This window comes from Hippoglossus hippoglossus, chromosome 10 (assembly GCF_009819705.1).
Source record: "Hippoglossus hippoglossus isolate fHipHip1 chromosome 10, fHipHip1.pri, whole genome shotgun sequence".
Lineage (NCBI taxonomy): Eukaryota > Metazoa > Chordata > Actinopteri > Pleuronectiformes > Pleuronectidae > Hippoglossus > Hippoglossus hippoglossus.
The window spans coordinates 13,186,771-13,199,172 of record NC_047160.1 but is presented as its reverse complement, the minus strand read 5'-3'; the positions used below and the strand labels follow the sequence as shown (position 1 = coordinate 13,199,172).

Genomic DNA, 12,402 nt, shown 5'->3' with positions numbered 1-12,402 from the left:
AATAAATAAAATAATTCATGAGTGAAGTAACAAGGCCGTTTCTCAGTTTGTCAGCTACAGGAGAGGCCATTCCAGTAAACAGAAAATATGGATCACAAGTACGATACGTAAGTGTTGTATCTCTAAATGTCCTCACGTGTGAGTGTGTGCTTTTGTGTATTATATTTCATAAGACACATACCTTGTATCCTTTGTGCATGTTTGTGAATGTGTTTATATATATTCTGTGTCTAATGGCCTTGTGCATGTGTGAAAGTACTGAATGAGCAATTAGCACGCAGTGGATGATGCACAATGTTTATCACACCACTGTGTGTGTGTGTGTGTCTCTATAAGCGTGTGCAGTTAAATTGAGCTGGGCTGAGTTGTCCTCACTGTATATAGGCGTGCGTGTGTGTGCGTGTGTGTCCTGCAGTGCATGTGTGCATGTGTGTGTGAGAGAGAGAAAGACAACTCACCAGCAGGGAAGTAGAGCGGGAGGTTCTTCAGATACAGCTCCTTATCCGTCGGCAAAAACACACAGAAGATGACTCTGTCCAGCTGTACACACACACACACACACACACACACACACACACACACACACACACACACACACACACACACACACACACACACACACACACACAGAATGACCTTTATTACGAGGAAGCAACAATGTAAAAGTGTGTGACATTGTGCGGCGGTGATACCAGGAGGATGCAGCTAATGCATCAGTCCATTACTCCCCTATTAGCGTCCTATTATAATCATGCCACAACACAGCGCTTACTACACTGAGCAATAGGGACAGAAAGCTGTAGGGTGTGTGCGCGTGTGTGTGTGAGAAAGAGAGGTTGGGGGTGGAGAAAATGAAAGAAAGAGATTAGAGAGAGGGAGGAGTTCAGTGTAGATCTATAAGTACTTGTACTGTATTAGAATGTGTGTCAATGGATGTGTGTTATACCGTGTGTGCGTGCGCCTTTGTGTATTTGGCACAAGGTCCTCGATCTATCTCATTAGTGTGTGAGAAACAAACAGGAGTCGACTCAATCCAGAGCCATGGCATCAAACTCTGTCCACCACTGTGAACAAACACACACACACACACACACACACACACACACACACACACACACACACACACACACACACACACACACACACACACACACACACACACACACACACACACACACACACACACACACACACACACACACACATTTTAACTTCCAAATAATATTAAGTCACTGGGCGAGTGCGTGCAGCTCCTTTATGACAATAAACTTTGTGTTCTTAAGACCCCGGCTCTCTAGTCTATAATATTTACATTATGCTCTGTATATGTGGACATTCAGTAGAGTACATAACAATATATGTCAGAGGATTAAAGCTACAGTAGCTATAGTAAAATAATGCATCCTGGGACATAAGCTCCAACATGTTCTCTTATTTCTCAGACTCTGACAAACATTATTACCACCATGATGTCTCTACAAAGATTTTCCGTTCTGGGCAAGGTAGTACAATTTATAGCCAGGCTGTTTCTATTACTTTCTGCCTGGCGTGGGAGTTAAGGTCTCATTGCTTTCAAAGACATTTCAGCAGCCTGCTTGCCCGCAGCCCGGGTTTTTCAGTCCCAGCTTGTTGCACAATTACGATCACTTGCCAGGATTTGAATGGAGGCTAAAAGGGAGATATGGAAATGTGCAGTAAGTAACTACATCCCCTGGGCTACGGTTCGGAATCTCTAACCTCCACACCAACTTGCCTCCACTTGTGCCATTTTGCAGCCTTTCTCATTCAAAGTAAGGGAAATGCTTGTGAGGGAAGATGCAAAATGACCTCCAGAAAATGGCAGCCGCAGGGAGCTCATTTTGATACCGTTGCAACATGGACCCGGGAGATGGTAAAGTTAGCAACAACCTCAAGTGAATGTAATGTGCTCGCTCACGACTGGCTGTCTTTACGTGAAGCACAGAGGCTGTAAATATTCCTGTCTCGTACAGAAAGTCTGTGTGCAGCAAGTTTCTTTTTCACGTCATGCCTGGTTCACTTTGTATTCACTGACTGTGTGAAGTCGGATGGAGGCAGAAAACATCTCCATCCTGACATGTAATATGTAGGATGTTTACCGTCTTATATGGTTTTTAATAAATGAAAAACGAGTTTATAGCAGAAATAAAACAACTGAGTTCATTCGCAATCTCGCAGACAGTGGTTGAAAAAAAAACAAACAATCAAACCACAAGGTCTATTAAGTAGCTGCTTTGGAACTTTCAGTCATAACATAGGATCGTCTTCAGCGAATGTCCAAATGTCCAAATGTTTCTGAGCCATATTGACCCACAGCTCATATTGAACATCCGAAATTGAAAGTTCACTAACTACTCTCCTGTGACTGACCAAGACGTTTGGAGGTGGTGTCAAATTATTTGCTTTTCCAAAACCACAGACACAGAAATAAAAGTGAAAGGGATGGATTCTATGTTTAATGCAACAGTGGGTTCATTGCAATACACAACGTGAGCTGGAAAAGCTTGCATGAACACCTCATAGACTCCATATAGAGAGTGAAAACAGAACAGCTCCCCAAAAGTGAAGCCAAAACGTCTTAATTGCCCCCTGGTGGCTGGCAGCAGTAGAGGTCATAAACCAGGCCTCATCCATGTTAGTGGATGGGACATGGACCAAACACTGATGTGCGTTTGTTGTTTATTTTTCCAATAAGTTTGGTTTCAATTAGTTATTTGATGCTATAAAAACGAGGTGAAACGTCACGATTGACGACTGAGACTGACTCCTGATTGGTCGAGCGTATGTATCGGCATGAACTCGGTACTACAGCATCATCCCCCGATAACTTTGACGCAGACGCTAGCTCCAAATGAAGTCATTGCCACAAGATGGCAGCGTTCAAATGCGGGATATTTGGTTCCATTTCTGGATAGTGGGATGAAGTGGAGAAGCGTACAGTCTATAGTACAGCTACGGTAAAAACTGAGCTTTAGGATCCTATTTAATTTGAAAACTGATCTCAAACATCATATTTTCTGGTCAACTTTGACTCCAATATGAAAAATATAACTGAATCTCTTGGAGCTGTCTTGGTTATTACTTTCTTGCAGCACTTTGTCACAGCGTTGTTTGTGTTTTATGAATAAATGATTGTGTTTTTATTCCACTTGATGGAGCTTGTTGGCACCTTGCCCCTCCTTCAGTCCATTTTGCGCCTTAGTGTTTCTGCCATTTTCAATTTCATTTTCTACATTACAGCTTTCCAAGCCAGAGCGAGCCCAACAAAACACACTGTTAAAAAAATTGTCAAATTGAAGCAGTTCAATTCAAGTGCAAACGCAATTTCCTCTGGTGAACAGTCTTATTTTATATGCATGCAAATGAAGTAGGTCTCACAATCTCATTTGTTTACAATAAAACTTTCTCCCCCCATAAAGAAAACACAGTGGAGCTATTTCTGAGCCGAACGTAAATAAACGTCTCATTGACTTAAACGGCTTTCTGGTCTTATTTTCAGCCGTTTAAGGCTTGTTGACTGTTGTACTCTATGGTAAATTATGTAATGTTTAATGTTCGTTTACTGAGCTCGCAGATTGCATCAGTCGACTGGCATCGCTGCAGAGGCTCTGGAGACGCCAGCGCTAACAATAACATCGTCAACACCCTCTCTGGGAGGTGATACAGCCCGGTGCTTACAGAGAGAGAGAAAGATTGAAAAGAGCAGTGGGAGGATACCTCAGAAGAGAGGGAGGAAGAAGGGAGGAGAGTTTAGAGCATGTAAACGACTGATTGGAAACTTTCTTCTTTGTTCCAATCTCCCATCAGCCCCCTTCTCCCCCTCTGTCCCTCCCCTCCAGTCATCTATTCCATCATTTTGTCTTTTCTTTGCTCGCCGTTTCTCCGGAGAGAAAACGTGTGTGTGTGTGTGTGTGTGTGTGTGTGTATGTGTGTTTGTCCCGCAAGGAGCTAATTAAAAAGCAGACTTTGCCATGAGCATGAGAGACAGAACCTGGGAGTGTGTGTTTAAATTTATGTTCAGGTGTGTGAGTGTGTCACCGCGTGTGCGTGTGTTCTCTCAATTCACCCTTCTCCTTGCTCTCACCAGAAAACAAAAACAACAGCTGTGAAAAGGAAAATACCTGGAGGAAATGGTAAGGAAAATTTGCCAATCATGCAGACACAAGCACACAGACGCACACACACATGTACGCACCTTGTCATGATGTGCATCCAGGTACTCCCTCACAGTTGCTAACGCCTCGTGCACAGCCTGTTCAGGTGGATATCCTACAGGAACACACACAACATCAGAAATATACACACGACGGAACAGATGCAGTGACAGATCCGTCTGTTTGCATTCGGTGCTATGCACTGTGTTTTCTTTTTCCATACAGGTATCCGTTCTTCCTGTTATTATTCTGACAGTTGTGTTTTCTCACTTCCTCCCATCCCAACTTGCTTATTCGGGCGAGATGCAGACACAACACACTTGTTGGTTATGAGCAGACGGATGGAGAAAAACTACAGCGTTTCCTCTTTAATTCGTTCAGCTGACGAGACCTTTCGCTGCTAGAAAATGATCCCCACAGTTGGAAAAGCAGCACAAAGGCAGAGAAAATTCATCATGGGGCAAAGTGTTCGGCCTGAACAAACACGCTGTGGCATTATACAGTAATTATTCCATACATCAAAACAGAGGGTTCAACACCAGACCACAGGGGAATACACAGGGGTGAGAATTTGCACCGAACAGTTCATCGTTTAAGTGTAACATCAAAATAAACACATGCAGTTTTCACACTACAGGAGATTTGGAAAAAAGTGTTTTTCTGTGATTTATATTTAAATCAAATAAAGTTTGCCTGAAAAATAAGCACTAGCATTTGTGAATTTCCCACGAACTACATTCATCGACTTTCAACAGCAACATCAACTCACATAAGAACATAATAGGGAATTGTTCCAAAGGAATGAATTTGTACAATATCCACAACTGGCAACGAAAGTAAGTTGTGTGTTTTTATGGCTAGTTAGTTCAAATCACATGCTAGTTAAGGAAAGATCATGGTCTTCGTTTAATATTAAAAAGTCAACAGATGCAAAGGTGTCAGAATCCGGCAAATTGTACTCACACCATCCACACTGATCATCTATGACATAACCTAGCTTTTCCTAGTTTGGTTTCAAAAACATGTTTGCAAAAGGGTCTGGAACTTTTACATTCATTTTGGATTTCCCAAGAGTTGTCATTAACACTCACAGAACAGACCAACAACCAATCAGATTAATGAAACGTGTGACGTAGCACACAGGGACATTGTAAATTAACAAAGTAGTTGTTTGTTCCTGTGGTAAACTGTCGAGTTTGTTAAATACTTTTACAATAACTCATTCAAGACAACTCACTTGGAGTCAACTTGGTTGTAAAGGAAAATGCTTTGGCAGGGCTGCATTTGGATGATTTCTGTCTGTCATGATGCCCAACCTGCCCCATTTTAGATAAACGGTTGAGATTGGTCCAACCAGGTCAGATGGTTTCCAGGCTAAAACTTTACTTGAACGAAGATAAAAAAGCTTCTAATAAAGTAATCAAGTCAGAAATTAAATTCGCACCAAAACACATTTACTGATCTTATTAGTAAATGAAGTGACCTCATATAATTCCTTGCAAATGTCTGCCCACTAAACTATAACAAGGTCTAATCAGCTGGAAGGAATGTAATTGCCTCTGTGGCTGCGCAAATCCTAAACTTTAACTTTTCTTTTTGTGTGAGACATTGGAGCGATGACTGGATGTCTGTGAAGTGGGAAACACTGGTGACAATTCTTTTCTCGTAACGTTTCAATTTCTTCAAAACACATTTTGGTTTTCAGTGCTTCAAATCCAACTTAAATCAAACAGGTCGTCTGTAGCATTATTCAAAAACTACTACTGCGACTGGCTGGAAGCCATTTTGGCACCACAGCTTCCTTTTTTCCTCAATTTCATCACATCCCAAAGAGGGTGAAACAGTGATGAGCTGAGTTCCAGTGCTCAACAGCAGTTAAGTCACAGCTCTACCTGTAACCCCCCAAAACCTTCATTATATCCTCTTATCAAATGAGCAAAGAGGGAAATAAAAAAAGATGTCTCCCCCCCCCCCCCCCCGCTATTCAGAAGAAGTGTGAACATATTCTTGAAGAGAATGAGCAAAGCAGGTTTTCCATCTTTCTTTTCATCCAATTGTAGCTGCAGACACTTATATCCTACATCTGATGCAGATGTAGCTCGTATTTTAACCAACACCAAGCTTAGGGCCCAGAACTTAATTCATTAGTTGCCAGTTAAATTTAGAATTGATTTTAACATTCTTTAATAACTTTTAAAGATCAGCCTGTTCAGGCCCCCTGTTATTTTACAGAGCTCCTAACTCCCGATGCTTCAAGCCGTAATTTCAGATGGTCCAACCAACACTTGCTGGTAGATCATAAATCAAGGCTGTAACTAAATGTGACCACGCTGTTGCCATCAGGACCAAAAGGCTCTGAAACTCCAGAGAAGATTTAAAAACTTAACCTGCTTTTAAAATCATTGATCGAAACCTATTTTTTATAGTAAAGCCTTTTATTACATGCTTTTTAAGTGGTTTTAATGGATTTTATTTGTTTTTAACATTTTGTTTTTGTTATTTTTGTTATTTTTGTTTTGTCTTGTTCCGTTAGGTGGTGTTGTATTCCCATGAATTTTGTTACGTACTTAAGTTTTTATTTATATTGTTTCCAGTAAAATGAGATAACCTTTTGTTATGCTCCAGTTTCACTTACCGCAACAAAACACTCCAGAAGAAAGAAAGAGAAATTCACAGTCACAACAGGAAGACATAGGAAACTCACTGAGTCAATAAGAACTTTGGCCTTTTCCTCTTTTCAAGCTATGGAAGAGTGTGTTGTCAACGGGTCCACCCTGGGGAGTGCTTAAGCATCATCCTTAATTCTCTCTCCTGCCAGTGTGAAGGGGGATTACAGTCAATCTGACACTATCTCTGGTCTAATCTATCTTAATCTGCCAGTCTTAATCCGGGGCCTTAATCAGAGAACCACCTCTGGGCTGCAGGAGATAATGTGACAAGTGGCCCCGGGCGGCTCAGCACTCTGGTTAAACAGAAACACTGATACTGGAAACAAGCACTCGACGGAAAAAACAGCCAGTGTGTACAGCGCATGAACACAGACACACAGATATACTGTTGTTTGACCAAAATGGATTTTCTGTGTAACACAAAAAAACTCAAGTTTGAGTTTAAAGCCCTGAGCGACCAATAAACAATTGAAGCAAAAAAAGAAGAAAATTAAAGTAACTCACACATGCGCTCATGCACTCACTCACACAGACTAGATGGAAATGTCATTTATTGCATTGCATTTTTTTGTGGTCTGAGGATGAGACACACACACATTTATACACGCACACACATGCACTGACCGTAGATTCCAGTGGAGATGCAGGGGAAGGCCTGCAGAGAAAAGATGGCAAACAAAGTGGTTAGAGTCTGTTGCTGATTACATAACAGTCTCTCTCAGACACACGCTCACGCACGCACTCACGCACGCTCACGCTCACACACACACACACACACACACACACACACACACACACACACACACACACACACACGGCTGGATCTTTGATGATGTCCTGACTGGCAGCCCTTTTTTCCATCCTCTGATTTTCACATGTACTTAAAGTCCAAACTGTTGATTATCTTGTTGCAGCAGTGTCAGCAGTGACAACCAGGCATTATTATAGTAGTTCAAAAGATGGATATGCTGACCAACAGAGAGGAAACAATCACTTATTTATTGTATGTTATTATATTTCAGTAACAAAAAGGTCAAGCTGTAATCCATACCATTTAATCTATGCTATTTCTACCACCAAGGAAGTTGTATTTTAACGCCTACCAACTTTTTTGTTTGTTTGTCAACAGGGCTACACAAGAACTACTGAACAGATTTCCATGAAATTTGGCACAATGGCAAAGAAAGACAAAGATCAAAGGGGTGGATCCAGGATCTTTCTTTTACTTTCTTTAACATTAGATTCTGTTAAGTAACAGGTGAGTGTGTTTTCAAAATGAATGTTTTTATATTCAGTTGTTTTTGTTGCTATCGGCAGAGTCAGCAGGAACCACTACAGAAATATAGAAATAACTTTTAAAAAGGGCATAAGGGGATTGTTTAAAATAAAAAATGAACCTCTCCTTTAGTCTGAAGCAGCAGCAGGAGTGATGTTGAGTTTGCATTAGCAGTAACTTAAGACACCTTTGATACCGTTTCCTGCGAATCCCGTGTGAGTGCGGGGGTAATTTAAAACCTGCTCAGGAAAGACAGTACAACAGTAATAATAAAAACAACTGAATAGAGAGGCCGTTACAGATTGTAAACAGACACAATGGATTAACTGTATCAAAAAGAGGATTTGCATAATAGAAATCTAAGCAACTGTAACTTTAAGTCATTGAAATCCATATCAGGCAGGTCCATGCCACATCCCTGGCACAGAGTTGAGTCATGCAACCAGGAGACTTCAAACTAAATCAAATCTGGCAGGTTCTCAACCGGCTGTCAAACATGGGAGGATACGAGCAGATGCCAGGATGCTCTCTGTGTCTCCAGAACTGTTCTTTTGACCAGACTGTGAAGCTGGCAAGTCAGGGTGAGAGCAGATATGACTCACAAGTTCCTCAAGAGAAAAGGTAAACATAGAAATCGATGGAAGTGAACCAGTAACAAAAAGCTTTAGGGGGTTATTTAAAAAAAACACACACACAACACTGTTGCTGGGCTGAAATTAGGTTAAATAAGGTTAAAATATATCAACATGTTTGGCTGACGTGCCTGTTTGCCTTCAGCACAATGAATGTCTTGTGTCTCCTGTTAATGTGCTATATAAATAAATCAGATTTGACTTGACTTTGTTTGCTTGCACGGTTGCAGTTTTGATTTTAATCTAGAGTAACATCTGTTTTCATCTAAAGTCTTGTGCAGTGCCCATTCCTGCCTGTTTGGAATGGGCTGTTTGCTTGGCCTGTGGTGATGCTGGTTGCAGCTGTCTTTCTAAAACTGTATGAATGACCTGCAGTATTTGAGCTGCAACAAGTAAAGGCTGTTGGACTCATTCTGCAGAACCATGAAGCTTCTCCACCGCTGCAGCACAAGGAGCTGCTCAGCTACAAAGTCCAGTTGACTCCATTTGTACGCAGAACCCCGAACTGGAAAATCACTTTCCGTTGTCGTGATTGCGCCTTACGTCGTAAGATGACTAGTTCTCGAGATATGCATTTCTCATACATACAAAGAGTACATACATACATACATACATACATACATACATACATACAGAAAGCATTATAATAATTATCTGGAATTATTAGATAGAGCCATAATTATATCATGGTATAGTCAGCGTGCCTCTTCATACACAGCATATATTATGGGGGTAAGAGAGCAAAAATACAAAATTTCAGAATGTTGAAGAAATATAACTTTAACTGTAAATAATTGTTTGCAATTAGTAAACATGACATTTTGCTTTGAATTCCGCTGTTGATGAGAGAAAATCTAATTATTCAGTCTCTCTCTTCCCACATCCTGCATGAGTTCTTTCTCATCCCACATCCCTCTGAAGTTACTTTTGTGTTGCTATAGTGTTTTTCTTTGACTTTAACACCGCGCCCTGTTGTGAAACCTCCTGCCTGATGCGTTTCATAAAAGCTTCAGACGAGTTAACACTGTTTGTGTGTAGTTCCTGACTCTCCTCTCTCAGCTCTCAGATTTCTGTTTAAACTGTAGGATCTCGTCACACTGTCCTTGCCCCCGTCTTCACCGGTTCCCGTCCTTCTCTTTTTAAATGTAATCTCTCAGGTTTCTGCTCTCATTCATTCTCTCTCTGTCATCCCTTCATCTCGTCCTTCTTACCACAGAACGTGCAGCATTTTCAGTGGCTGTTTTCAGGCTGTTCTCGTAGCATGACCTCAGAGCCTTCCTTTCCTCCTCTCCAACTCCTCCTTGAGCAATCGGCCCCACAGTGTGGATCACATCTGCAGAGAGAGAGATGGAGAGATGATAACTTAAATAAAAATTAAATATACTGTCAGTCAAGCATTTATTCAGTATTTATTACAGAAACCTTGTTAAATGTTGTCCACCTTTTAATTACTAGTACAGCTAAATAGAGCTCATACCTCCACCAAGGCCAAACAATCCTACTCCTGAATGTCTAGTTCATAGAAATTGGGGGGGAAAAATCAAGTGGTCTGATAATCTCTCTCATATTCAGGAATTTGGGTTATTACTTACTGGTCAGAGAACGCATCACTTTCTTGAAACTGTCCTCAATTGCTGCAGCTGCTCTTTTTAGCCTCTGTCTGAAACACTTGGTTTTAGGTTGTGATTGGTTAACCGCTTCTTACTTGTGTAAGAAATGCCGGCCGCTGCTAAGTGTGTATTATGCAAATGTATTTGCCTGGAAGCATCGTCTTGACTACTGTTGAGGCGTTTGAGGAACTTCCCTTGCCTTGGACTTTAGCCTTTGGCTATTTCCTTTAAAATATACAAAAAACCTATAACAAACAAGAGGAAAGGGAACAACTAAAATAATGTCCCCTTAAAGGGGACATTGTATGCCCATTTTACCACAAGTTGATATGGTTCCTTGGGGTCTTAATGAAATTTCTGTAACATACTTTGGTCAAAATACCACAAGGATCATTTAAAACAGCACCCTTTTTACCCTGTCTAAAACAGCCCTCCACAGAGTGACCTGTTTTGAGTGCCTGTTCCTTTAAATGCTAGTGAGCCAGCTCCCCCCTCCCCCCTCTCCCCCCATGATTTTAAACGATATAAATTACATATTTTATATGACATAAATTATCAAATATGCATCCCATACTTTGTATTCCCCTTCTGTTGCCCTGGAGTTTTAATTTTCCCAATCACATAATTAAATGTCCCCCTCTGCCCATCCACTACAAGCACACAAGCAGACAGACAGAGAGAGAAAGAGAGGGGTTGGGGGGGCTATGAAGACCATCATTTACCCCCGAACCCCGACATTCAACGGGTACAACAACAAGCGGAGAAAGGCTGACCAGCGCGGAGAAATGAGCATCCCGTGTGAACAGCCAGGCGGCTGCGCGCTTGAGAATTTTTTCCTGAGTTTTGGGGTTGGTAGACATGCCAGATACCCAAATTAATGTGTAGAAGCACTAACAAAGTGGAATTTTCATGATATGTCCCCTTTAAGTTTAGTGGAAATCAGTTTTGTGTTTTAAAAAAACATACATTTTAACCCCAAACCCAGTAGAGTGCATCAACAGACGACACTTGCCTATATGTTTTAAATCAACTGAAAGCTTTGCAGACACGTCACCTCCTCATGTAGATCACATGTTCTGTGCCCAAAAAATCACATGTGCACACTGTTAGACACTAAAATCACCCAGTTGTAAACACTGAAATGGTCGACTTTGTTTTCGTTGGCGACACAGTCTCACTTTCATTGTCACATTAGCATCCTCTGATCTGGAACAGCCTGTTAATCAGACTTGATTTACCATGGTTCCAGAAAGAATTTAGGCTCCCTCACTTTTGTACACTTGTGATGCCGTTTTTGCTTTTACTCCACATACTGTACAATAACCTGTAATGTTTTTAGGTTAATGTGGGTTAGAATAATTGGTTAAAAACTGTAATCTTTCAGAAATTTGATTCGTTACTTTCTAGAAGCCTCTTTCACAGCAGTTACAGCTCAGATTTGTCTTGGTTAAGTCTTGAGAAGCTTTGCACACCTGGATTTGGGCGGTTTATCCCATTGTTCCTGCCAGATCCTCTCAAGCTCTGTTAGATTGAATGGTGAGTGTCTGAGCTGCCATGCCAGGACTCTTCACAGATGTTTTATGAGGTTTAAGTCTTGAGCTTTGGCTGGATCTCTCAAGAACAGTCAGAGATTTGTCCAGAATCCACTCCGGCAATGTCTTGCCTGTCTGGCGTGAGCCATCACTCCAGTCTCAGTTCAACTCTGTAGGAGATTTTCCTTAAAGATCTCTAAGTGCATTCATTCTTCCATAAATTAGCGTAGGGTGCTATTAGCCAGGTGATGGGCAAGAGCTTGGATTTCTACCAAAAGAGTAAAATTTTCCTCTCATCAGACCAGTGAATCTTTTGCTTCATGTTCTCTGAGTCATTTAAATGCTGTTTACAAACATAAGCCGTATGCTCTCTAATCGAAGTAGCTTCTGTCCTGCCTCTTGTAATCCATGAAGATCTGATTGATGGAACGCTGCTGAGACGATCGTCCTTCTAACATGTTCTCTATTTGAGTGAAGGTTGGCCCTTCATAATCGGTTATTCAGTTTGGTT

At 41.2% G+C, this 12,402-nt stretch overlaps 1 protein-coding gene across 2 annotated transcripts in view; it reads right to left on the bottom strand.

Moving 5' to 3' along the window:
* Positions 1–12,402, bottom strand: part of macrod1 (mono-ADP ribosylhydrolase 1) — a 113,240-nt gene that overhangs the window by 6,715 nt on the left and 94,123 nt on the right. For both annotated transcript variants that reach the window (XM_034597197.1, XM_034597196.1), the window contains exons 6-9: positions 9,961–10,082; positions 7,466–7,496; positions 4,214–4,287; positions 459–540 (exon numbers count right to left, since the gene is read on the bottom strand). In XM_034597197.1, coding sequence (XP_034453088.1) covers positions 459–540; positions 4,214–4,287; positions 7,466–7,496; positions 9,961–10,082 — 309 coding nt within the window. The remainder of the gene's footprint in view (positions 1–458; positions 541–4,213; positions 4,288–7,465; positions 7,497–9,960; positions 10,083–12,402) is intronic.